Source organism: Diplotaxodon limnothrissa, linkage group LG16, assembly GCF_057381915.1.
Source record: "Diplotaxodon limnothrissa isolate DT_005_m linkage group LG16, D_limnothrissa_male_GT1.1, whole genome shotgun sequence".
NCBI lineage: Eukaryota > Metazoa > Chordata > Actinopteri > Cichliformes > Cichlidae > Diplotaxodon > Diplotaxodon limnothrissa.
Genome location: NC_140611.1, coordinates 8,005,005 through 8,032,001, shown reverse-complemented (window position 1 = coordinate 8,032,001; position 26,997 = coordinate 8,005,005). Strand labels below are relative to the sequence as shown.

Below are 26,997 nucleotides of genomic sequence, written 5' to 3'. Positions count from 1 at the left end.
GGTTTAACACACTGAGTAGACTTGGCGTTATAGAGGAGACAAAAGGAATGCAACACAATACACCTCAGTCTTAGATTCACAATGATTCCTAACAGGACCTTCTTTTGCACAAAAATCTGGGATACTTTTTAATAATTCAGCAAGTCCAACAATGTTTTGACTTGACCCTCTGGGTTTGTTCAAAGTAACCACCCAGTCAGCTTGTTCATGGCCAAAAGTGTTCACCAACAGATTATGTCTGTAATTTTTATTATTTTTATGGTTTTTTGTTTTTTTTTGCAATTTTTTTCTGCATAAAGTTTTGAACTAACATTAGTTCTTTCCATAAATATTAGATAGTCATTACTTTTTACATTTTTAACCCGTTAAACACCAGTTTGTTTGTACAATGCACTTGTTGGAAGACAACCTCAGAACTCAATTTCATATATTTGCAGTGCTACTGGAACTTCTTGTATTATTAATAGTAGAGTCTGGGAAATCTAATTGATTTACATTAACATTGATTATTATGGATTGTGCTCAAAAGACACACATTCCTCCGATTCTATGTGGGATATTGCTGTGGTAGGTTTGGTGACGCCACAGACGAACAATAAAAATCTTCCTCTGTTGCAACTGGAGGAGCCGGGGAGGTAGCTCTAGGTTGTTTCCCCTGTGCCAGTTTTCATCTGAGGAGTTCCTCTGCCAAGGTGACCATAGTAAAGACGTTGTCCTTTGAGCTCCTCTGTCAGTTGGAGTCTGCACTCCTTTCCCTTTTTTACTTCCTGAGAACTTCCAGTGTTGTAAGGGTGCACAGCAGGTAAAAGGATCTCCAGAAGTAAAAGTGCTTTCAGCATGTGCTTCAAAGCTCAATAGCCTGCATCAACAGAAATTCACTGCAGCCTATTTAATATGTGATGTGTCATCATTTATTCCAGTCTATCTTGCAAATACATGTTTGTGTTTGTGCATGACATTGCAGCACAAACTGTTAGATCCTTGAGATCAAACCTACGTCAAAATTGTGTCATTATTTTGGTCCATTGGGAGTGCGGTAAGCCATCAAACACCCCTATTGGAAACTAGGAATATTACATGAAATTGCTTGTTTGGCCAAAAATTGGTAAATTATGTAATTTGGTAAAAAACATTAAAAACTACAATTCATTTGTTGAGTTTAGAATGAAAGCAATTTTACCTAAATTGCATGATTTAGTACTGTCAATAACAAGGAATCAAATGTTATTATAACAGGTTTCAACAGGCCAAGAATGGCCACGATAGAGCCCAGAGGGTTAAACTTTCTCCTACTATCCTAGTTTTGTCTTGCAAGACAGCCTGTCTGTTTGTCCCAGGATATTCCTGCTTAATATCCAAACCACGACCTGCTTTCGTCTGCTGTGGATGAACATTTGTAGTTTTCTCGTGTTTGCAACTATTTTTATTTGTAAAAATGTTAAATGCATATTTATTTCCCTAGCTGGCTGTACATATTTTTTTGTAAAATACATTTTCTTTTTAAAAAAAATTTTTTTTTAAATCTTTGAGTGTTTGTAGAGACCGTATCACATCGTCCTTTTCATTGCACCTTAGTAAAAACACACTGCAGAGGTCAGTGAAAATGGGAATATTTTACTTAGCACCTTCATACAGTAAAAGAAAAGAGAAAACAAAGTGCTACATGAACAGCTTTAATCTCTGCTGTACAGGAACAATGAAAATAAATAGAACATTTCTGTACTATATAAAAACTAGGAACACAAAGAAAACCAGAAGAACACAAAACCTGAACTGAAAACAAACTGAGCCAGGAAGCCTGAAAAAGATGATACATTTATTATTAGCTTGCTGTTCTGTTTATTAATAGCAAGCTACTATTAAGTCACTTAAATATACAGTTCAAAAGATTCTGCTGGTTACTTTTATTTCTTTGCAACATTTAGTATCTGATCCTGTTTGACTTTAGAGCCACAACAAAACGTTGAATCACAAATCTCCACAACACATTTAAACAGCATTGGTTCATCAGCCACAGTCTAATGGGGTCTGTATTTAACTGTGTCCTGGATGCTACTCACTCTCTTTGGTAAAGTTAAGAATGACTGTGGACAACTCGAATCATACAGATGCAGACATTTCAGAAAGCATTCTTTCTAAAGAAATTTTGGTGCTTGAAATAAAATGCTAAAAACTTACCTGAACAGTGTTTGGAGGGTGTCTTTCCACTTTACTCAAGTTCTGCCAGTCCTTTGGTCACCAGAGGCAGATGGACCAACTCTCCATCCTCGCTGTACAGCAGCACTGTGAGCTCTGGTTCTTGAGCCTAAACCGAGGAGGACAGTGAGATACTGACTGGAAGCAAACAAAAAAATTCTCAGGCTGTGAGACCAAAGATTTGACAGTATAAAGAGTGCAACACAGGACTTATTCTGCCTGATTTGAAGTTATTAGGTAGTCTTGTTTACATACACATTTATTATTTATTAGTTACACAATGGCAGTGTCCGTTGGTGGATCCTTTAAGTCAAAAGTTATGGTAAAGATTCATTAAGATGCTGGAAATCTTCAACACATTTGGCACCACATCAACATGATGGGAGCTAGCCCTATTCTACAGTGGTAAACAAAATACTGTGAGGATTTGTGCATTCAGAACAAAACTGCAGCTTGATGTCCTTGAAGACGAGGCAGTATTTTCACGGCCTCTTTGTCTTTGACTGAATCATTAACCTGTTTTGTTACATATAACTCCAGGGCTTGGCAGAGAATAACTATGATCCCCATATGTTTGTTTTCTTCTGTATGAAAAGTGAATTACTGATATTACATTTGCTCTTGACCTTTATATATAAACGTATGAAAAATTTGTTTGTATTTACAAAAAAATCAGAAGTGCCACACAGAATAAAAGGGCCATGAAGGCCGTAAATAGGACTGCTAGTAAAAACTGACTTAAGGAAAGCAGGTTTCCATCTGCTGAGAAAACATTTTCAGCAACAACATTTGTTTGTTGTGTTATCTTAGAGCTCACAGTGAAAGATAACACAGCTAGTTTAGTTTAGTACTGTTTCCAAAAACCTATCATGGCACATTTTTAATGACATTTCTTTAATAAATGAAACTTATGTCTTTTGAATGTAATTTCTTAGTTTTAAAAACAGTTATGTTGTGTGTGTTTCATACCACAACAGAGGCTGTGATGTTTTTGTGTAACAGGTCGATCATTTCCATTGCAGCCTTCATGCTCCATTTGGGGCTGTAGGGCAGCACATTTTCCTCCCTTGTGACACTCGGAGCTTTGAAGCCAGCGACTTTGACTTTTAGTGCCCTACATGGAAACTCCAGCAGCTCAGCTGGCATTTGGCGCAGCCTGCCAGGAAGCAACACATTATGAGAACGCCACTCAACACATCCGCATGTCCACATCATCTGTTTATCAGTAGATAAACCCCATTCAGGGTGGGTCTCAAAGAAATTCAAAGTTAAACAAACAGCAGCTTAAGACTGGAGCCTACATTAAAAGCCAGGATATCTTTTTCTTATCTGGCTTCACTTACACCAACATCAGCAGTCAGGCTAAGCGGTCACATGATGGTGTTTATCAACTGGATTAAGTCACCCTAGGGTTTCTCAAACTAGCTGCGAGTGTGTTCACATAAAACAGAAAGGAATGGCAGCATATGCTCAAATCTCTACTTGCTGATTAATTAATTACCATGATGATTTACCCAGTAAGTGAACCACCTATGTAATACTGAAAACCCAGTTTAACCCAGTGATTTTGTGTCAGCATTGTCACCAGAAGATATATCCCTCTCACTTCTTCTCCAGTCATTTTTCTACGACAAGCCACAAATTTAATGCCTATAAAGTTTTCCAACACTTGGTCTGTAGCATGTTTCTACATTTTCTCATATTTTTCAGAGGAAGTGTGCTAGTAGGATGATAAGATTCATACTTGCTGGTAGGTAGAGTGTCATCAGAGCCAAAATCGACGTGTTGTACCAGGAGCGTGACAGGTTCTGCACTGAAGAACTTCATCAACCTGGCTCGATAGTACTTTCCATCACTGTACTCAGCGAGACATGGACCACCTGGAAACCACAGAGTGTTGGGAGGCCCCAACTTAGTGAGTCTTGCACAGAATCGGCTGCGACTTGGTGACTGCTTGTCATCCGGTAAAAAGCAACAGTATTCCTTGCTTTAAGCTAGAGCTGGGCGATAGAACGATAACGATATGTATTGCGAAATAACTTTCTCGATAGAAAAATTAAACTATTGCGATAGGCCTCATCCCTCTTGTCCTCTTTTAAAAAAAAAAAAAAAAAACAGCCAATCCAAATTAAGTAGCGCAGAGCCGAACCAATCACAGCCGCAGCGTCGCGTCACGTGACTTGTTACGTACAGCACAAGTCCCAAGCCGGTGTTCTGACAAACCATCCTACTTTGGCAAAACGTGCTACCGTAAGTAGTTTATGCACATTTCTGCTGTCACAGAGTCATTCCAGCATCAATTTAAGTAGGTATGACGGTTTGCCACTTAACTTTGCCCATCAGAGTATGCTTGTAGCTCATATGCATACAGCCAGAATGGTTTGCCACTTCATTTTACCCGTTAAAGTATGCTTGTAGGTAACATTCACAAAGGTAGCATGGTTTGGCACTTAATTTTACCAGTCAGAGTATGTGTGTAGCTGTTATTAACAAAGGTAGGATGATTTGCCACTGAATTTTAGCTGTTAAAGTACGCTTCTAGCTCATATTCAGAAAGGTAGGATGGTTCGCCACTGAAATGTAGCTATTAAAGTATGCTTCTAGCTCAGATTAACAAAAGTAGCACGATTTGCCACAAAATTTTAGCAGTTTAAGTATGCTTGTAGGTGACATTCACAAAGGTAGGTGGGTTTGGCAGTTAATTTTACCGGTCAGAGTATTTTTCTAGCTAATATTCACAAAAGGTAGGACAATTTGCCACTGAATTTCGTGTTGTGCGCAGAAACAATGCGTAGGATGGTTTGCCAGGTAGGATGGATTCCCAGAACACCGGCGCCGCACGTATTTGTTTGGCAAGCAGCCAGCCGCCGTGCCACCCGGGTAATGGAGGAAATGAGTGTGCCGACTAGAGAAAAATCAACTGAGAGCGTGACCGAAGGTTACCGAAGAGAAAACAGATGATGGTTCCAATGCAGGAGAGATTGTCGAGCGGAAGAGCCATAGAAGTTCCGTAATGTGAAGGTATTTCGGCTATTTCAAGTCTGACAAAAAACAGAGTAGCGTGCACTGTAAATTGTGCCGAAAGCAAGTCTGGTAATACAATAAAGCGGTGCAGCTCAATCTCTGACTGAAAGTGCTAATTCGTCATTCGGCTTTTGTCAGACTAAAGTAACTGTTAAAACTGTTTGAAAAGCTCAGCTATACAACAAGGAGAGATTGAGAATTTCCTTTTAGTTCTCAGTTTATTTGATATTGACAAAAGTTAGTCAGTTTTGTCTGTTCTTCTGTAAAACAAACTAAGATTTATTTTTAGAATTAATATTTTGTTTCTAAGTGGAATTGACAATTTAGTCTGTTTCGTTTGTTCTGTTTTGAAACTTAAACGCTTTAGCGGCTGCCTTTTGTGTAGTTTGCAATATTTGCCTTTATTTATCTGAAAAAGTCATGTTCCTTAAGTACATCTACCCTGTTGAACTTATTATGGGAAATAAATATTTAAATAAAAACAAGCTGCTGATTATTTCACATTTTACTTGTGAGCAACGGCACATTTAAATCTTACAAATATAGTTATTTGGCTTATATCGTGATATATATCGTTATTGCCTGAAATGAAAAAAACATCGTGATATGAAAAAATCTTATATCGCCCAGCTCTACTTTAAGCCATCTTCAGTGTGTGAACAGATACATGAATAGAGGAGGGAGAGGAGGGGGAAATCAAGCATGTCACTGAAACACGAAAAGCCACATTAACATTTGATGAAATGCTACATGCATGGTAAACATTGCGTATATTTCCAAAGATGGGGACCACCAAGTACAAATACTTTGTTATTGTAGTTAAGATGTAGAATTTTCAAGTATCTGTACTTAACTGGAGTATTTATTTTTCTGACAACCTTTTACTTTTTTAAACAAATCTCTCTTCTTAAAACTCTACATTTTCAAAATGGGTACATTACTAACTCATTAAGGTTTGTTATTTTCTGTGACTGCACATCTTGACAATTCTAATAGATTTAAATCTAAATGAAGGAAACATTAACACATCCTACTGGTGTATCCATCACTGTTGCCTTCTGTCAGCGAAGAAAGAGGCAAAAATCATACGATTTATACATCATTGACAGCACTAAACTCAGAGGTTAAAATGAGCCCTAATGAGCTACAACAGTGTTTTTGGTGTTGAAGTCCACAAGTTGTGGTCATGGTCATCATCTAGCTAATGCACATAAAGAGTGTAGGACTTATTTTAGGTGACAAGTAATTTCAATATTTTGACATTTCTAAAGGGGTCAGAATACCCTCTGCATTGGTCACGTTGCGCACCTCTGTAACATCATCACACAGTCACTACTATTTATGCCCACCATTAAGGCACAGGAAGCTGCTGCAGTATTCTCCTGAACGATAGGTGTCGCTGCTTAGACAGCACTGCCACATAATCGCTATTACAGGAAGGTAAGAAGTCAAAACTGGAGGCAAAGACTTTGCAGTGTGAATGAATCTCCACATCTGCTTAAGTAAAGAATATCTGTGCTTCTAATATCTCTGTTCATTTCAGATATATCTCAAAGATGTTACTTGCTTAAATCTTTTAAATCTGTGTCTGGATAAAGTGAAACATTACCCTCGGGGAAGTTGCTAAGTCGTGGCAGCGTGTCAATGTTTCTATTGATTCTGGTCAAAGCTTCATCTAGAGACTCTCCGTTAACCTTTACATCAGCCGTTCCTTCCAAAGGCCACAGGAAGAGCTGCAGGGGAAACAGAACAATCTCTTATTAACAACATTATTCTTATCCGCTTTGTTTATTATAAACATTTTTTAATATGACAACAGGAATTATGTATATAATTTATAATGTAGAGAGTCGCTACCTCATTGGGGGTACACATATGCTTGACCACAACTTTAAAGTGCTCCCCCTCCTGTTGCAAGTTCGGGTAGGTAAAGGACCCCAGCATTAGTTCCTCCGGGTCTCTCAAACCCTGAAAACACATCATCATTATTGGTCCTATACCCCATCTGCACACTAGGTGGAGTAGAGACTCTGATGCATCTACATAGGATCTATTTATGCACACTATAACACAGGAAACAGATTTAAAGCATAACTTGCTTTAATTACTGTAAAAAGCTTACAGCTTGAGTAATATTATAGGTCTTATAATATCAATGAAAACTGCCCCCAGGTACATGAGAAGATGACCTTGATGGTGAGATCAGCCAAATTTACACATTTCTTCAGTCTTATTATAATACCTCAGTGTTAATATCCCAGACGTCAAAGACGGGAGCAGTAGGCATCACTGTGAGGTGCTGCAGAGAAGCACACATACTCCTGAGTAAATTACTGGCATTGCTTAATTTCGGAAAAAACAGTCTATCACACACAGAGACCTTATCTGGCGACACAGTCCGATCCATGGAGGCATGTTCATGTTGGCAGAGGATCCTGCTGAGGCTCAAACCATCTATGAAGAGCTCAACAGTGACAGGTCCTCTTGGATCAGCTGGCAGCTCCTACCACACGAAAACAAATGCACACAAGGGATCATATACATATAATTGTCCACATATGTTTATAAACAATGACTCATTTGTGCATTTTTACCACAACGTTCATATCCACACTGCGGTTTAGTAACACCTCTCTCATCAAGGCCACTGCATCCTGCTGCCATTTACCACCAACCTGAAGAAACAGAGGCACAAAAGTAGAATTATTTCCACTTTGATTCTATTGTATTCAAGAAAAACATTGTAATTAGGCTCTCATTTTAGAAACTATAACTGGCTTTATGGAGGAGGTAATCTTCTGCTGCTCTTCAGGGATAAACATTTATTCCATCAGCAGTCTTTTTTTTTTATTTTTTTTTTTTATTTAACTTTTTTCCCCAACAAATATAAGACTGGTTCACATCCAAAATAATAACACTACACAGCACTAGAATATTACAACATTATGTCCATAACTGTTGTCCTCTAGGATCCAGTTTATAGGTTACTCCCAGTGCTTCCAGTGGTCTCTTCCATTTGTCCACAAAAATTCGGGAGCTCCCATCAATATAATGTCCCAGCCTGATCAGAGTCATAACTTCAATGATGAGCGACTTCCATAGAGAAATGGAGGGAGGCTCAGCCCCCACCCATCTCAACATAATGCTTTTCCTGGCCAACATCAACAGTGACTGAATTACATGCTCATGTTGTACCAGTGAGACAGGAATATATCCCAATATACACATTAATGGGTTTTCTGTCACCTGATGACCAATGGCTGTACTAATATTGGCGCAGACCTCCAAAATGACTGAATAATAGCACATTCCCACAAGCAGTGGAATCTAGTGCCCACTCTGACCTTACACTTGAGACAGTTTGGAGATATTCCCATATTATACTTACTATGAATATACGGAGAAATATACACATTGTGCAAAATTTTGTACTGCAGTTCTTTAAATCGGTTACAAACAGAGATTTTAGATGGAAGGAGCAAAATTTTGTCCCATGCCTGTATATCTATTTCACATTTAAGCAGCGTCCCCCAAGATTTTCTCAACCATGCCAGTTTATCCACAATTAGGGCATAAATCTCGGAATAAAACTTTGATACAAAATGTTTATGCTCCCTATTATCCAGAAAAAATTTCTCCAACCGAAAAGAGGCAGTTGAGATTTGTAATGATTTAGCATTTTTTAACACATAATTTCTCAATTGCAAATACTTATAAAACTCAGTCTTTGACATAGAATACTGGGACTTCAAGGATTCAAATGATTTAAACTCACCATGTTTAAAGACGTCATAAAACCTCTTTACACCTACTTTATGCCATCCCACAAAGCTTGACCCTATGTTTTGTGGCAGAAGGTCTGGATTATTTATAAACGTTGACAAGATATTAAACAGAAGACTACTGTTAAAAATTTTTCTCAGTTTTCCCCACGTCCACATAGCATTATATATCAGTGGGTTATGCTTTATTACGTGAGGTAAGTCATTTAGACGTTTCCCTAAGAAGTTAACAGGTGAGGATGGTTTACATAATACTTCCTCAATATTTAGCCATGGCAGATCAGAATGTTCATGTATCCAGGAAGAAAGAACCCTCGCTTGTGTTGAGAGGACATAATTTTCTATGTTTGGCACTCCCCACCCGCCCAGATCTTTCGGTAACTGTAGTGTCTCCAATTTAATTTTGGGTTTTCTTCCTGCCCAAATGAAATCCACTATAGCCTTGTTAATTACTTTAATATCTTCTGATTTCAAGATTGCAAACAACATGCCTGTGGGATATAATATTTTCGGTAGGATTACCATTTTAATGAGATTTATTCTTCCCAAAAATGATATCGGAAGTGATCTCCATCTTGTCAGCATCTCCCGAAGATCTTGAACCATTCCATTAATATTTTCTCTATACAAGTGTCCAACATTTGGTGTAACTTTAACTCCCAAATATACAAAACCTGATGGTGCCCAATGAAAAGGTTTAACATATAAAGGTTCATTATCCCCTCCACTACACAAAGTCATTATAACAGATTTATCAAAATTTACTTTGTATCCAGATATAAGACCAAAGTCCTTGATACACCTAATAAGAACGGGTAAAGAGTTAACCGGGTCAGTCAGTGTCAGAAGAATATCGTCTGCATAAAGCAGAATTTTATGTTGTCTATCCCCAATTTTAACTCCAAGAACACTTGGATTTTGTCTAATGGCCATGGCCAAGGGCTCGATGGCCAAAGCAAATAATAGTGGTGACAATGGGCTACCTTGTGCTGTACCTCTGCTCAGTGAAAATGGGGAAGATAACAAGCCGTTAGTTAACACAGATGCTATTGGTGATTTGTATATAATTTTGATCCACCCCAGAAAGTTTTTTCCAAACCCAAATCTTCTCATTATTTCAAACATATATTCCCATTCAATTCTATCGAATGCCTTTTCGGCATCCATAGAGACAACAACCCCAGGGATCTGATGAAAATTTAAAAAATGAATAATATTAAATAGGCGTAGAGTATTATTATAAGAATTCCTCCCCTTAATAAAGCCTGTCTGATCAGCATGCACGATAGAGCACATTACTTTTTCTAGCCTAAGAGCCAGTATCTTTGAAAGTATCTTATTATCAGCACCAAGAAGGCTAATAGTGTCATGGTCCTGAGTCTGAGGACTCAGTGTTTTGTGTTTCCTTATGCTTTTGTTCATTCAGAGTGTGTATTCTGTTGTTATTTTGCCATTTGTTAGGTTTCTGTTCTTTGCCTGCCTGCTCCCACTTCTCTGTGTTCCCTCTGTCTGTCCATGGTGTTATTGTGTCTGCTCATGAGTCTGCCTGTCAAGTTCAGTGTCCTGTCTGGTTCTCTGTCTGTTAATTTCCTGTTTTATTCTGAAGGTTCATGTCTGATGTGAGTGTGTTCAGTTTACATTTCCCCTGTCCCGTCAGCTCTGATTTCTCCCAGCTGTGTTGCCCTCCTGTCTCTTATCCCCTGATTACTGGTGTGTGTATTTAAGCCCTGTGTGTTCTCCTGCCTGTTGCCGGTTCGTCTGTATTACTCCATGTAAGTCCGCGCTTTTCTGCATTCATCTGTGTCTCTCTGCGTTTTTGTATCCTCCGTCAGTCTGCGTCTCTCTGCCTTTCACCCCGTGTCCTGTGGATTTCTAGTTGCTCTTTAGTTTTCCCAGTTTAGGTTTCCGTTAGTTTGTCTCATTATTCGTTTTCTGTTCCTGCCACTGACACCTTGTAAATAAACTCCACTAATCTTTTCATACACTGCTTGCTCTTGGGTCCTTTTTCCAACTCCACACGGCTCGCCTCGGCAGCCGTGACAAATAGGCCTGTAAGATGAGCATGACTCTGGATTTTTATCTTTTTTAGCTATCAATGTTATATTAGCCTGGTACATAGATTCTGGGAGTTTCGATTCTTCAAATGCTTTATTAAAAACCCTTAATAATAAACTATTTAACTTCATTTTCATTACCTTAAAAAATTCTACTGGGAAACCATCTGCCCCAGGACATTTCCCTGACTTGAGTGCTTTATCCACCTCTATCATTGTTATGGGTGACTCCAGCAGGCTTACCTGATCTTCAGAAAGCTGAGGGAATACTAAGTCGTTTAGGAAGAAGCCTGAGTTAAGCCTTGTTATGTCCATCTCAGATTGATATAAGTTTGTATAGAATTCTCTGAAGCACTCATTAATCTGACGGTTTCCTACTTGTCTTTCACCATTCACATCCACAATAGCTGTGATAAAGGAACTTGATGGAGTATTCCTTGCAAGACGAGCCAGAAAGCGGTTAGGCTTACTAGCTGATTCAAAAAGCTGTTGTCTGGCAAGAAGGACATCTCTTTCAGCCTTTCGCATTATCAAATTACGCAAAGATGTCCTGGCAATATTAAGCTCACTTAATGTTTCAGCTGATTTTGTTACATAGTATTGTTTCTCCAGCTTTTTTTTATATTATTCTTGATCTCTAACTGCCTTATTAATCGTTGCTTCCTTTTATGACTTGTGTATGAAATAATCATCCCTCTCATGTAAGCCTTATAGCTATCCCATAAAGTTCTCGTGTCTATCTCCTCTTTATCATTTATTTCTAAGAATACTGTTGTTTGCTCTGTTATGAAATGTATAAATTTCTCATCCAAAAGAGACAGTGTGCTCATCTTCCAAGACCTAGAGCGCTCAATATGTCTCATGGGTTGAATGGTTAAGACAACAGGAGCATGGTCAGAGAGACCTATATGACCAATATTTACCTGCTGAACTAACTGACTGATACACTTGGACATAAAAATATAATCTATACGAGATGCTGACAAGTGAGGGTTAGAATGGAAAGTGTACTCCTTAGATAGTGGATTATAGTGTCGCCAGACATCTATAAGGTCAAGCTCATTTATAATTTGCCAAAGGGCTTTGGAGTTTTTGGTCAAGATAGATTGTGGGGGAAATTTATCCATTTTAGGGCATAAAACACAGTTAAAGTCACCCGCTAATATTATATTAGCACAGTCCATGTCCACTAATTGACTAAATAATACCGTATAAAATTCGCCATCCTGTGCATTCGGCGCATATATATTACCTAGGAGAACAGTTTCCCCATGCAACATCCCTTTAACCAATATATATCTTCCTTCATTGTCCTTGTGAGTGGCTGTAACATTGAAGGGAAGATTTTTGTGTATAAGGGTAATAACCCCCCTTTTATTTGTGGAGTAGGATGAGAAAAAAATTTGACCAACCCATTCTCTACAGTATTTTCTGTGTTCATCATCTGTCAAATGGGTTTCTTGCAAAAAAGCAATGTGAGTCAAATCTTTCTTCAGAGAATTTAAAATGAACTTTTTTTTCACCACATTGTTGGACCCTTTAACATTCCAAGTACTTATCTTAACTGACATATAGGAAAAGTAATGTATATATTGTGCTGTTTACATATTTAACCAAATCTACATTTGACCAGTCTGAGCCTATTAACCAAAATAATTGAGCATAAAACAAGAACACTGGTTCCCAGCAAAACCTGAACACAAAGCCTGGAAACCTCAACCCTCCCCAACACAAATAACACAAAATAACAAAAAATAAATTACACATCTAGATGTACCCTACTCTAAAGTACAGCTGTGGGGGGCCACAAACGCGTAACATCCCTGCACTGGAGTGTATGTCAAAAATCAAAGTATACTCTATACCGTAGCTCGTTATCAATACTATAATGCTGTAAGCCTTGAGTTTGTAACTTACGTTACAATGACGCTGTCGTGCACCAACAGTTTATTTAGGTCTTGGCAATTTGCTCATATAGTCCTTGACGTCCTGGGTGGTCGCGAGGGAGATGCTGGTGCCATCGGGGTTAAATATTTTAATGATGGCTGGATAAAGGAAGGAATATTTGATCCCCGCCTCTCGGAGAGCTTTACGCGCATTCGCCGACTCCTTTCTCTTTCGAGCCACCTCGGCGGAGAAATCCTGATAGAAGGATACTTTTCCTGCCTCTGTGTTTACGGTACCTTTAGCCCTGGCAGCCTGGAGAATCCTCTGTGTATCGGTGTAGTAATGAAGCCGGACCAGTACTGCACGCGGTCCCTCCGTGCCGGTAAGCCTCATAGGTGGTCCAGTGTGATGGGCTCTGTCGACTGTAATGGCACCCTGTTGAAGGCCCAGGACTTCTGGTATCCATTTTTTAAAAAAGTCCACTGGTGCTCTGCCCTCCGCGCCTTCCTTTATCCCGACAATCCTCACGTTCTGCCGCCGGCTCTGATTCTCAAAGCTTTCCAGACGCTCCATGGCCTTCTTAAGCTGGGTCTCGAGAGCGGCAATACGTGGCTCATTTGTAGCCGTGACATCTTCCAAGTCCGAGACCCGCTGCTCCACGGTTTCCATTCTTTCTATCAGATTGTCGAATTTCTCGGTGAGCTCGTTTATTGGATTTATGACTTCGGATATCTTGATATCCATATACTTGGATATGTTAGAAGTCACCTTGTCCACAATCACGTCATCCCGCAGTGTACTTAGTGCATCCTCAGCGTCGCACATGGTCTCCTTTTCGGGGCAATTGCTAGCTACCAGGTCACTGCTAGCTTTTGCTTTGACTCCACGTTTGCCCATTTCTCTCTTTTTGCTTGATCCAGGGTGTGCGAAAAACTCGTCTAGAGACATTATATAGATATTCGAGGCAACTTGTTGGCAAAAATGAGCTAAAATACCAATATTTTACAGCTGTCCAGTGCAGAGCTCATAAACTCACGTCTGCTCAGCTCGACGCATCACGTGACATCAGCAGTCTTTTTAAAAAAAAATAAAAGATGGATGGAGTGACAGACACAATCTCTTCCTTACAGGGTTGATGCCAAGCAGCTGGCAGATCATGCAGAGCTGAGGTACATCGTCACACAGGAGGATGGGGTACACATGAACCACCGGGATGTTCTCCACCAGACCATAATCGACATACTGCACCTGGTAATATAAACATGAACAAAAGTTGTATTAACGTACCATCAAATGAATGTTTTTAAATGTTATATGCAGTTTAGCATATAATATTGGTAAATGGACTGGTTCTTATATAGTGCTTTATACAACTTGTTCATTCACCCAATCAGACCCATTCACACAAGCACTTTTCTAAGTTGTCAGTGCTACCTAACTAACATTCATACACATTCACACTCTGATGCATGCATCGGAGAGCAACCTGGGGTTGGTATCTTCCCAAGGATATTTGGCATGGAGACTGGAGCAGACTGGGATCGAACCAACAACCTTCCATTTAGTGACCCGCTCTACTACCTGAGCTACAGCTGCCATTGATGACATATTGAAGTTGGAATATCAGAGATTATTCCATCAAGTGTAACTATTGATGGTAATACTAAATAAGCAACATATATTACTTTTTATATCACTAAAGCTAAAAATACAGTCAATTTATACTCAGTATCTTACAGAAATCTATCCATTGTCTGGCCTTGGTTTTAGCTTTTCTCTTGTTTAAATGGAATTCCCGACCTCCTGATTTAAGAAACATCTCTTCCTTCTCTCTCTTTAAGTCCAAACTCAGAACCCACTTGTACAAAATAGCTTATCCCACATAACCTTTCCACTCTCCTATTTCATTTGTTTATGTCTTATGCTTTTGTGATTCTGTAAACTTCTTGCTTTTATGTCGCTTTTATTCTACTGTGTACAGCGACCTTGAGTGTTTTGAAAGGCGCTTTCAAATAAAATGTATTATTTATTATTATTAAATGCAAAATGCATTTACTTTAAAAGCACTAAAGGAAATAAAAAAATGGACCTTAACATGCCCTCCCAGCACTTCCAACAGCTGTCCTCGGTACCACAACATGTCAGGTCCAATGACAGCACAGCCCAAGACTGATTTCCAGGTGTAGGGCTTCTGTCTGGGCAATGCCTTCATGCTCTGCTGAATCCTCTCCTTAAGCTGCTCCAGCTGATAACCTGACAGATGACAAAATATACTTTAACTTTCACTTTAGACAGGTACACTTAATCAACCTAATACAATAGAACAGATACAAACAGCAGCACTTTCCAGGCCTATTAATGACTGTTTTTAACAACAGGACTGTTCTTAAGGTCCAGCCCTGACAGCTAACTTTGACAGTTACTTCTCCTTAAAGCATATGCAGCGCAGTTAATATATTTTAAGCCCAATTTCCTTTCTATGATAAGATGTAAGCTATGCAAGTATGTAGAGGTAAAAAAATATAAATAAAAATAATGGCGTGATCTTTTGTGTACCTGCATTTTGTGTTCTCACATAAATGAGACCGTCCTCTCCAACAGCAGAAATGCTTATCTGAATGTGACCAAGACATGGCAGCTCTGGGGGTTGGTACAATGAAGTCTTTACCTGCATACACAGACACACACAAATATTGGCTTGGAGAATTATTATATACCACATTATCATTAATGACATTTTTGTCTATTTTTATAACACAAAATCTTGGTGTGTGCATAATCACCTTCTCAGCTGTCATAATGGAGCGAGGGGCTGGTTTTGGAGGCATGTGACCACTGACAGTGGATGACTGGAAGGGGAAGGAAATAACAGGAACAGATGGGGAACTGGTTTCTGTCTCACTCTTGTTTTGTACCTCTCTCACTGTAGATGGTGGATCCATGTCTTTGGGTTGCTGAACATTAATATTGCTGCAACAGGGCAAAGCCACAAACAAAAGACAGGATATACATTAGAAACATTTGCTTAAACTGGAATATCAACTAGTGGTTATAAAATAAATAAATAAACTCTGCTGTGTCTGGTTTTCTTATATTTACAATATTTCTGATGTTTTGCAATGTCTACCAGAAGTACAGGGATTCAGAAGAGGTTAAGAGAGATTATTTGGAGAAGGAGAATAAGCCTGTGCACACCAACACACCTGACCCCACAATGCATGTGGAACATGCACTCACACACCTTGGTTTTCTTTGCCTGAGCGCGAGGCCTTCACTAACCAGAAAATCTGCAATGCTGATAAACTCTCCCATTCTATTGGAGCAGAACAAAGTGACAGGTACTGGACGCTCATCTGTTAACTCCTTGAAAATGAGAAAGTAGTAGAGAGAAACATACTTTGAAAAGCAGAAAAACAAACAAACAAACACCCCCACCCAAAAAAACAGGCAAAAATCAAAGTAGAAAGAAACTGGGCGTGTCACTACCCGATCCGTACCGGAAACCCGATCGGTACCCCGCATGCGTGAAAGGTGTCTACTTCCGGTCGAAGCATTTTACGATAGTTACAGGTCAGAGTATCTGTTAAGATGTTAAGAATAACAAGTATCTCTTAACATGTTTCCGATAATGAAACATTTAATATAATGTAGACAAAAATAAAAAAATTAAAAGATAGTGACAGATCGGGACTCCCGATCCTTACTGCGCATGTGCAAAGTCAGACCGTACAAATCGGGTCTACCCAATCCGTACCGCGCATGTGCAGGGGTTTTCTTCTTCTTCTGTTCGTTTAATGGCAGTGTACTCCCCAGTGTACGAGGATACCGCCACCTGCTGACTGAGCGAATGAACCCTATTGTAAACTGAATTAGCGTCATTACAAACGTGTGTTAAATTTGATTTAGTGATAATCGAGTGTGTTTATGCTTGTCTGTGTGGAGAGGATTGTTGGAAAAGTGATGATAATGTCCGCTATCACTGTCAATTGCCAGTAAACACTTCATCTGGCTGCTGAATCTTCACGTGACATATTATAAAGTCTGTATTATTAACTCTGTCATTAGGCACCATTCTTCTTATTTTACGGCGCTGTTGTTCAATCGGGGAACGCTTTCTGTTGAGGAGAAAAGCAAAAATTTGTTGCGGATACGGATTATTCATTGTTTAAATGTCCTGGTAGTCGAAAAGGAGGCAGAGCTGCCGAGAAATGCTAGGAGCTAACTGGGCGCTAACCGTATCATTCAAATGTATTGAATGTCGCAATGTTGGCAAAGAGAGGAAGTGACGTAAGATTTGCGCATGCGGGGTACCGATCGGGTTTCCGGTACGGATCGGGTAGTGACAGGGCGATAACGGGTGGAAAAGACAGGAAGACCTTGATCGTCATAACAGCCGAGGCTCCTGTCAAGTAGTAGGAGAATGAGTCACAGGCTGTATTTGTCCAGGTAGATCGGCCTCCCGTGGGCCTAAAAGGGACAAAGAGCAAATAAAAAGAAAAAGTGAGAAAGAAACACAAACTGGAGTAGTACACCTTTTATCCAAACCAGAGTACTGAAACTGTATGGCAGCAAAATCAAGCTGTCACATTATAGTAAAACTAATGGGAACACATCTATATACACCATCACAAAACTGTAACAGCACATTAACTGATTAAAAACTTTAAAAAATCAGAGGTTTACTGGTTAACATAACTACTATGATTATTATTATTATTACTACTGTCAAATTGTCATACTGTGACATTACATTTAAATTAAACAACCTGGCCCTACTTCTTATTGGCAAATATATTATACGTGTCCTTGTTTGTAATTAAACTCTGTGAGTGTCTGTGTGTGTGTAACCTGATGTCGTTAAGAGTGCACTCAAGTGCTAGGGAGCCAATCAAGGAAGATGGCAACGGTCGCAGGTTACTGACATCGATCTTCATCATCTTTCCGTGATCACACAGTCTCACCTGGTACCAGCCAGCAAAGACATAATCAGTGTTGATAATGCTATAATTATGCATTTAAAGAGAAATTCTAGTATGTCTGGACAGCTGTTATGAATCAATGGTTTGACCTCATTTTGCACCCTTAGAGGTAACAGAAAAAGTCATGCATAACAATGTAAATCAGAGGAGTCCTACAACCTTCCCATTAAAAAATAAATAAATTAAAAAAATCAACAAATCTTTATTATCTGAAAGTATCAAGCTACAGTTACTATTATATTCAACTGCAAATGATATACATCTCTGCCAACATGCAGTTTGTTGGATTTAAAAAAAAAGATTATTTACATGTAATACTGACTTTCAGTGCCATTTAACTCTTGGATTAAAAGAAAATAGTTTGATGGTGTTTTTTGGGAGCAACACTTGTTTTACCTCTGCACTGTCGCTAGATGTGACGTCAGAGCATATCTGTGCTCTCTCCCAAACTCCATTGAAGAGTGCAGCACAGTACATGTCTGCCTTCCATTCCACATCCTGGGGCTCTATTCGTGCACACTCCTGCTTTACCAGTTCACATATCCTGAAAAAACAAGCAACATGACAGTATATATAACTCCAAAGGGGTGTCAGGACCTCCTTAACAACTGTAGAGTAACTTTATGAATTTACAACATAAAGTGCCTTGAGGCCCAACACCTGTTCTTTTTTCCTCCACACAGTTTCCTCAATTTTTAAATGAACATGCTGCACACAATGGCAAGATATGTCAATTTTTCTATTAATATTAATTCTATTAATTTTCTATTTATATCTGTCGACTATTTGAAAAAACATGGTTGTGCAAAAATAGTATTACATCTTTAGTGTTTTTCATACATCCAACTAAAGAAATGGAACAAACGATGTGTTTTGGCTGCTACTATAAAAGTTCTGATACAATTTAAAATTAATTATTTGCTTTTCATGCCTTGAGTTGGCCATTTTTTTAATGCTTGAATGATTCAGAGATCAGTTTTAAGTGACTTAAGCAAAAAACATTACAATGAAAATGATAAGGTACAAAGAGCGGACTGGAGAACCAAAGACCACTTAAAAATGACAAGAATGTCTGGAAGTAAAATAGAAAGAAACAAGAAGAGGGTCAAAACATTTACACAGTATTATATTATGGGAGTAACAACCAACTGCTTTATATGTTGTGATTTGTGTGTTGGTGCTCAATAAGAAGAGGGAGGAAAAAACAAAACAAAACAAAAAAACCCAGTTCAGTTCTTGACTTGCATTTCAAGTCTCCTTTGTCCCACACGCCATCAGACTGTTTAACTCCTCTCTGGAGGGGAGAGGGAGGGGAAACAGGAGGACAAAGGAGGGGGGAACAACTAAGCTGTAGTGCCTCTTCACCTCACTGTGCAATACCTTTTGTGCAATACTTTTGTAAATAGTCAACAGTGCAATAGACCTCAATACTTGAAATGTGCAATTCACTTGTATTTTTATTTTTTATTCCTATTTATTCTATTTATCCCCTTCGTATATTTTATTTATATTGTCTCTGTATTTATATACGTGTGTGTGTGTGTGTGTGTGTGTGTGTGTGTGTGTGTGTGTGTATGTATATATATATATAATATTCTGTAACTCTGTAACTTCTGTCGGTGCTGTGCTTTTTTGGAAATCGAATTTCCCAGAGGAACCCACCCGAGGGATTAATAAAGTTCTATCTAATCTAATCTAAGTCAGCCAGCCAACCTATCATACAATAAAACAGCTAAATCTAATTAATCTACAACCTAAATTACTTGTCAAGATACTAATTGGCTCAGCCTAGATCCAGACTTAAATCTAGGGGTGACCGCGCTTTTGCCCTGGTTGCACCTAATCTGTGGAACAACCTTCCCATTGCTATCCATGCGTCAGACTCCATTTTATCTTTTAAATCCCATTTAAAAACTCACTTATTCAACATAGCTTTTCCATCTACAGTGGGGCAAAAAAGTATTTAGTCAGCCACCAATTGTGCAAGTTCCCCCACCTAAAATGATGACAGAGGTCAGTAATTTGCACCAGAGGTACACTTCAACTGTGAGAGACAGAATGTGAAAAAAAAAATCCATGAATCCACATGGTAGGATTTGTAAAGAATTTATTCGTAAATCACGGTGGAAAATAAGTATTTGGTCAATAACAAAAATACAACTCAATACTTTGTAACATAACCTTTGTTGGCAATAACAGAGGTCAAACGTTTACTATAGGTCTTTACCAGGTTTGCACACACAGTAGCTGGTATTTTGGCCCATTCCTCCATGCAGATCTTCTCGAGAGCAGTGATGTTTTGGGGCTGTCGCCGAGCAACACGGACTTTCAACTCCCGCCACAGATTTTCTATGGGGTTGAGGTCTGGAGACTGGCTAGGCCACTCCAGGACTTTCAAATGCTTCTTACGGAGCCACTCCTTTGTTGCCCGGGCGGTGTGTTTTGGATCATTGTCGTGTTGGAAGACCCAGCCTCGTTTCATCTTCAAAGTTCTCACTGATGGAAGGAGGTTTTGGCTCAAAATCTCACGATACATGGCCCCATTCATTCTGTCCTTAACACGGATCAGTCGTCCTGTCCCCTTGGCAGAAAAACAGCCCCATAGCATGATGTTTCCACCCCCATGCTTCACAGTAGGTATGGTGTTCTTGGGATGCAACTCAGTATTCTTCTTCCTCCAAACACGACGAGTTGAGTTTATACCACAAAGTTCTACTTTGGTTTCATCTGACCACATGACATTCTCCCAATCCTCTGCTGTATCATCCATGTGCTCTCTGGCAAACTTCAGACGGGCCTGGACATGCACTGGCTTCAGCAGCGGAACACGTCTGGCACTGCGGGATTTGATTCCCTGCCGTTGTAGTGTGTTACTGATGGTGACCTTTGTTACTTTGGTCCCAGCTCTCTGCAGGTCATTCACCAGGTCCCCCCGTGTGGTTCTGGGATCTTTGCTCACCGTTCTCATGATCATTTTGACCCCACGGGATGAGATCTTGCGTGGAGCCCCAGATCGAGGGAGATTATCAGTGGTCTTGTATGTCTTCCATTTTCTGATGATTGCTCCCACAGTTGATTTTTTCACACCAAGCTGCTTGCCTATTGTAGATTCACTCTTCCCAGTCTGGTGCAGGTCTACAATACTTTTCCTGATGTCCTTCGAAAGCTCTTTGGTCTTGGCCATGGCGGAGTTTGGAGTCTGACTGTTTGAGGCTGTGGACAGGTGTCTTTTATACAGATGATGAGTTCAAACAGGTGCCATTCATACAGGTAACGAGTGGGGGACAGAAAAGCTTCTTACAGAAGACGTTACAGGTCTGTGAGAGCCAGAGATTTTCCTTGTTTGAGGTGACCAAATACTTATTTTCCACCCTAATTTACGAATAAATTCTTTACAAATCCTACCATGTGAATTCATGGATTTTTTTTTCACATTCTGTCTCTCACAGTTGAAGTGTACCTCTGGTGCAAATTACTGACCTCTGTCATCATTTTAAGTGGGGGAACTTGCACAATCGGTGGCTGACTAAATACTTTTTTGCCCCACTGTAGTTAGTGTCCCCATTTTATATGTGGTTCAATATTTCATTTATGTACTTCATCTTTTAGCTATATCTGTTCTTAGTAACTTTGTTCTTATATTCCCTTTTATTGCTGTATAATTAGTGCCCTCAACCTGATGACAAATGTAGTACTTTGTTTTATTTGTATTGTACTAATAACTGCTAACAGGACTAAGTAGTAAAGAATGAGCATTTTGAGTATGAGTATAGAAATAAAAGGTGAATCAAATAGACCATTACGGCAAGTCTGGGATGGTCAATTTGGTAAAGTAAATCCGTTGGGTATCTTTCTTCGCCTTTAGACAATAATTCTGATGGCAAAAGAACCAAACGGGACAGGCAAAAAAAAAAAAAATTATCTGTACTTTTCTATACTCATACTCTTGTATGAGTATAGAAAAGTACAGATAATTCTTGGATGAATGACCTATCTGTATAAATATTTCATTCAAGAAAATGATATAATCATAATGACCGTCTTGCTTTTTCAAAGCTGACCTTTTGAGCTGAGAGTCGTACTGGGCGAAGCGGACATAGAAGCTGCTTGGAGAGTTGACATGGCAGACTCTCACTTTCAGGTCTTTGAGTTGGGCAGGGAGCTTCAGCTGAGGCTCAATTGGGTCCTCTTTTTGGTTTCCAGAGATTATTTGGTCTGGGACATCAACTAGCCCTGTTGCTAATCCAACCTCAAGTGGAGGGTCCCATATGGCTGAATCATCACCAGAGGGCCAGGCATTCTTAGGGTTCAGGCTACATCAGAAGGGACGTAAGTGGACAGTGACAGAAGAAAATTAAGTGAACTGGAAACAATGTACATTAAATTGGCAGAAAAGTGCAATGATTGATTGTAAGGAACAAAACAAAGAACAAACCCCCCCACCCCCCAAAAAAAATATAAATAAAGAGACACAACAAGCACAAGATACATTAAATTCTTAAAGTTAGAGCATGAAAAATACTGCATCATTTGACTGCAGTTAATTGAGTTTGTTTTCTTACCCCTCCGAACTCAAGAACATAATCCTAGCTACGGTGGCTGCTGTTCATCTTTAGTGAATGTTGAATGTCAGTCCCCTGTTTACCTCGCATCTGCCAATGTGTTCATGTCTATTTACTGTGGGGGAGGCTATAAAACTTTGTGAGAAGAGCCCGGGGTGAGTCAACGAGTCTGTGCAGCTCACCTCTGTCCAATAACAGCAATACTGAGGTGAGTTGCTGATGATATCCTGAACTCCAGCAAAGGACTGTAACGTTTACTGATAGTTTTAGCCGGAGTTACTGAAACTTTCTTTGAACTTGATCTAAAGTTGTTGGACTGAAAGCGAATAAACTCTAATGCGGTGTGAGAATGTAATGATGAGAAGTGTGACCTTTAGCTTGCATAATGTTAGCTTCTAACCAGCTATAGTTATACCTCATTGTCAGTTGCACAGAGATAGGAGAGACATGTTTATTCTGCTGACATGAAGTAATTGAGACAATATCAGGAATAAATTTGCATATTTATGGAACTTTTCTGACGTTAGGTCATGAGATGAGGCTAGAGGTGAGGAGGAAGAGGATAACCTTATATCCAGATACTGGTAACATTGCCTCTTTTCCTTTTCACTTCTTTGGTGAAGGGCGCCCCTTCTCAGATGGTAAAACATAGATCCCTCATATCTCTAATTAAAATCTGCTTCCACAGCAAGTGAATGTCTACAAGCTCTCTTTTTCTCTGCCTTTGGCGTGCTATGTGGCTGGTCTGTAGCCACATACATGAGCCATGATTAGGGGCAATGGTGATGTCCATCTAAGCCACTGTATTCAAGATTTGGGTTAACATGGCAGCTTCGACTACCCAGTACCCATTTTTAATTGATTAATTCTAAGTTTACAATCATTTCATTATGAGCAATTTGTTGGAAACATTTACCCGCTAATCAAATGAATGCCCTTATTTATCATGAACACTTTCTATTGCAAGTTCTATATCAAACTTGGGAGAACTAACCTCTCTTTGAAGCAGGCCAGCTCCTCTTTGACCAGCAGTTCAGCAATGCTGGTTAGTGGCTCATTCACTTCACCTTGAAACAGTTTGACTGGGAGAGGCTCAGACTTAGGGCCTTGTCCTGGAAGGAGCATACACACAACAAAAGATGACATAAATGGCTTTTTTGTGTGCTATGTTTACAGAGGAACTTATGTTTTACACTTCAATTAACAGTACCTGTAGCTATAATAGTAACCAGTTTTTGGTTGGCTAGGCTGATGAATCTGTTAGTACACGCATTGGTCCAAGACTCTCCATCCACAGGAATCACATCAGACAAACAGCAGTTGATTGCCTGCACACAGGAAGTCATTTCCTGTTGACTTAACCCAACGCTATTCAAAATTTTAACACAATATAAACAAATACACGTACATTTTCATTTTATGATAAAATATTAAACAAAATGCCAAAATAAGGTGGCAAATACACCAGACCAGCCCACCCAAAGCGCTTTGAGGGTCTCGAAAAGCGCTATATAAATGCAATCCATTATTATTATTATTATTATTATTATTATTATTATTATTATTATTATAACTAAACTCTATATGTGGGAAACACTGATAACTTTCAACCTTATCAAGGAGTGAGCACACACCCTCATGTTAGACCATTTTAATTGAACTGAACTGGAGTCAAGAAATGAACTCATTTTACTGGATGATTTTTAGGTATGTTACTTTTGTTCACAACTTACAGATACTGTAGATTCTGTTTACATGCAATAAATTCCGATAATGAATAATAATTAAAAAACAAAAAATACATAAAATTCTGTGGTCTCACCCTTGCAGGAAGGGCAAAGAACTCATCTTTGATCTTCCTCAAGTCGCTGACTGACAAGATTTTCCTGTTGCCTAAGTCAACAAACTGAACCTCCACTTTTCTTCCTCCTGGATGCCCTACACAGACACACACAGACAAACAGTTACAATAGTGTACAGCAAAAAAATAAATAAAAATGTTTTGCTGAACAAAGGTTTAAGAAAAGGTTGAAGATTAAGTGAAAAAAAAAATTATGTATGAAGAAATATCTTCATGAGAAAACAATGGCTCTGCTAGTCGATAACAAGTATTTGCAGCCTGAAAAATTGCATGGCAATCTGCTAACAACCAAAGAATCACAAGTCTTTGGTGCAGCATTTTCTATGCAACTAAGGAAGAGCCAGAAACCACTGCCAGCCATTTTCCTGTAGCAACCGATGCTTAGAACACATCCAATGTGAGATCAATCTTGAGTCATTTTTGCATGATGTTACATGGCAAACCCCAATACCAACAGCCTAAAATGAAAACCCACAACCTCGACAGCCTTAACTAGTAGCATGCACACTTATAATCATTTTCTGTAAATGTTTCCGTTGTTTTAACAAAGCCAAATGCTTACTGACTCAACCGAATAGTTCCAAAGTTTTAACCTAACCTAAATTAACTCCAGTCGAGGATGAGAACCACGGAATTGTTTTTGTTTTGCTAACAAAAATGCTGCTGCTGTTAAATAAACAAGTCTTTCTGATTAACATTCAGTTGTCATTTTTTTAAAACTTGTAACAGTGCATGTTTTAACTATGCAGCTGTTTAACAAATTATGAAAAATAGAAAATGTAGATTTAGCACCATTTTATCTGTTCAGCTGCTTTTCAAACACTTATGTCCACTAATTACAGATTACAAAAGCCCAAATAATTTAATGCTGTGTGGGACAGGGTTTAGTACAATTTTCTGCCATTTTACTTGTACAGCTGAGAAGAGGGACATAAACTTATTGGTCTCTCTCTTCTCTTACCAACTGTGTGGTAATGCAACCTGCATTCTAGCAGGCGGACTGTGGAAGCAACACAGTAATATCAAATGAGATATTGGGAAAATTACTACTTCCTACTACATTATTATATCAGACCACTAAGAAGTGCTAAATAATAGGTATGGTAAACAGGTAAAAACATTTATTCAATCTTTGACATGCTCACCCACACACTTACCTGTCACCTGAGCTCTGTACCACAGCTTATCATCTAAACGGGCAACACAGGATTGTCCAATCACAGGGCAGTAGATGCTGAGCTTGTCTTCTTCAAGCAATGCAAGATCATTGTAGAACTCTTGAAGCTTGGCTGAGAGCAACATGAACTCCATGTTGTCAACCTGGTGGCGATGTTGGAAGATAGATTCAGTTAACCAATAAGTGTGGGAAAAATTCAAAATGCTATCTCTGTCTCTATAAAATAAATCTATCTGATCGAAAAATCACTCATCTTTGGAAAAGAGAGTTTATTACAGAGAAATGGCTCTTTCCAAAATAAAAGCTATACTATCCGCTTCTTCTGGGCTATATTCTCAGCAGCATATTAAACATATCAGGTCCCCCATAAGGAGAATCCTGTGCTAACGGCTGTCTAAATGACTCGGGTAAAGTTTGTAGCATGCGTGTTTGTTGTTTTGGTCTGCTTCCACTTGTCTTTGCACTAGGATGATGTTGGCGTATATGCGCAGTCATATTCGTTGTGTTCCCACTAGTTCTGTCAGCGTTAATCTCATTAAAATTACATTAACGCCATAACGTGGCAAATCTCCGTTAATGAGTTACCGCGGATCGGCCCGTGCGTGGGTCTGGGCGGCATCAACACGTTAACAAGCTAACTGCGCTGACGCACTAGTTCCCACCAATAGTTGGGTTGCGGTCACGTGGTTCTGATGACGTGCGGAGGCAGCGCGATTTTTGAGTGGAGGGCGGAAGTAAACATGGAGGACACTGTGGAGAGTCAGGAGAGCAGCTATTGTGCAACTTTAGACCCCGTTTCTCGGGAGAGATATAAACAGATAGTTAAAAAATATATCGGACGTGATCCGTATTCTTTGAAAATGTCCGAATACACCACAGAAGTAAAGGATTTGCCTACTATCGAGGCTGTGGATATCACCAACTACTTGGTCCTCCAGACTTCTTACTACACTAGGCAGCAAATGAAAGCTTTCAAGAGTCTGGAGGCGTACAATTTTTTTGTCAGCGGGTGGGTCCACAACCTTGGAACAAAACGTCTCCGTGATGGATACAGTTTGGTGTTTGCAAGGGTGAGTGTTTGTTCTTATATTGCTTTATCTTAAACACGCTAACAGTTAGCGGTAGCGGCTTTAACGTCAACAAACATGCCACATCCTTAGGACTTCGTTAGAGTGACAGTTGTTTGTTTCAAGGTAAACCATTCTCAGCGGTCTAACGAGACACCTCTGAAGACTTGGGTAATTGCAAAGGAGGATGGAGAAGTGATTGCAGCTCATTGCAATTGTATGGCAGGGTTAGTAGCCTGTTCTCCACTGTCACTAGGCTCAAATCCGGGCTCTCAGCCGTCTGTTGCATATCCAAAATCGCCTCTGCACATCGATGCTGTTCTGCCTTAAGCTTCATTCTTTTCTCTCGTTTGAGAACTGATTCCGATCTGGGTTTTCGTTCGTAGCCGAGATTGACCGTCGGAGCCC

General features: G+C 39.4%; 1 protein-coding gene across 3 annotated transcripts in view; it reads right to left on the bottom strand.

Moving 5' to 3' along the window:
• Positions 1 to 1,725: 1,725 nt before the first annotated feature.
• rnf17 (ring finger protein 17) overlaps positions 1,726 to 26,997 on the bottom strand; it is a 38,725-nt gene continuing 13,453 nt past the window's right edge. The window contains exons 17-37 of one of the 3 annotated variants that reach the window (XM_085374137.1): positions 25,503 to 25,665; positions 24,307 to 24,422; positions 23,695 to 23,812; positions 23,479 to 23,596; positions 21,984 to 22,235; positions 18,319 to 18,466; positions 17,792 to 17,904; positions 17,320 to 17,410; positions 16,185 to 16,306; positions 15,727 to 15,913; positions 15,500 to 15,611; positions 15,033 to 15,196; positions 14,072 to 14,191; positions 7,815 to 7,895; positions 7,463 to 7,723; positions 7,078 to 7,188; positions 6,830 to 6,953; positions 3,941 to 4,076; positions 3,166 to 3,352; positions 2,179 to 2,305; positions 1,726 to 1,798 (exon numbers count right to left, since the gene is read on the bottom strand). In XM_085374137.1, coding sequence (XP_085230263.1) covers positions 2,210 to 2,305; positions 3,166 to 3,352; positions 3,941 to 4,076; positions 6,830 to 6,953; positions 7,078 to 7,188; positions 7,463 to 7,723; positions 7,815 to 7,895; positions 14,072 to 14,191; positions 15,033 to 15,196; positions 15,500 to 15,611; positions 15,727 to 15,913; positions 16,185 to 16,306; positions 17,320 to 17,410; positions 17,792 to 17,904; positions 18,319 to 18,466; positions 21,984 to 22,235; positions 23,479 to 23,596; positions 23,695 to 23,812; positions 24,307 to 24,422; positions 25,503 to 25,665 — 2,820 coding nt within the window. In that variant the 3' untranslated portion in view covers positions 1,726 to 1,798; positions 2,179 to 2,209. Of the gene's footprint in view, positions 1,799 to 1,899; positions 2,306 to 3,165; positions 3,353 to 3,940; positions 4,077 to 6,829; positions 6,954 to 7,077; positions 7,189 to 7,462; positions 7,724 to 7,814; positions 7,896 to 14,071; positions 14,192 to 15,032; positions 15,197 to 15,499; positions 15,612 to 15,726; positions 15,914 to 16,184; positions 16,307 to 17,319; positions 17,411 to 17,791; positions 17,905 to 18,318; positions 18,467 to 21,983; positions 22,236 to 23,478; positions 23,597 to 23,694; positions 23,813 to 24,306; positions 24,423 to 25,502; positions 25,666 to 26,997 lie in introns of those variants that run through there. The other 2 variants (XM_085374138.1, XM_085374136.1) reach the window with 2 other exon arrangements.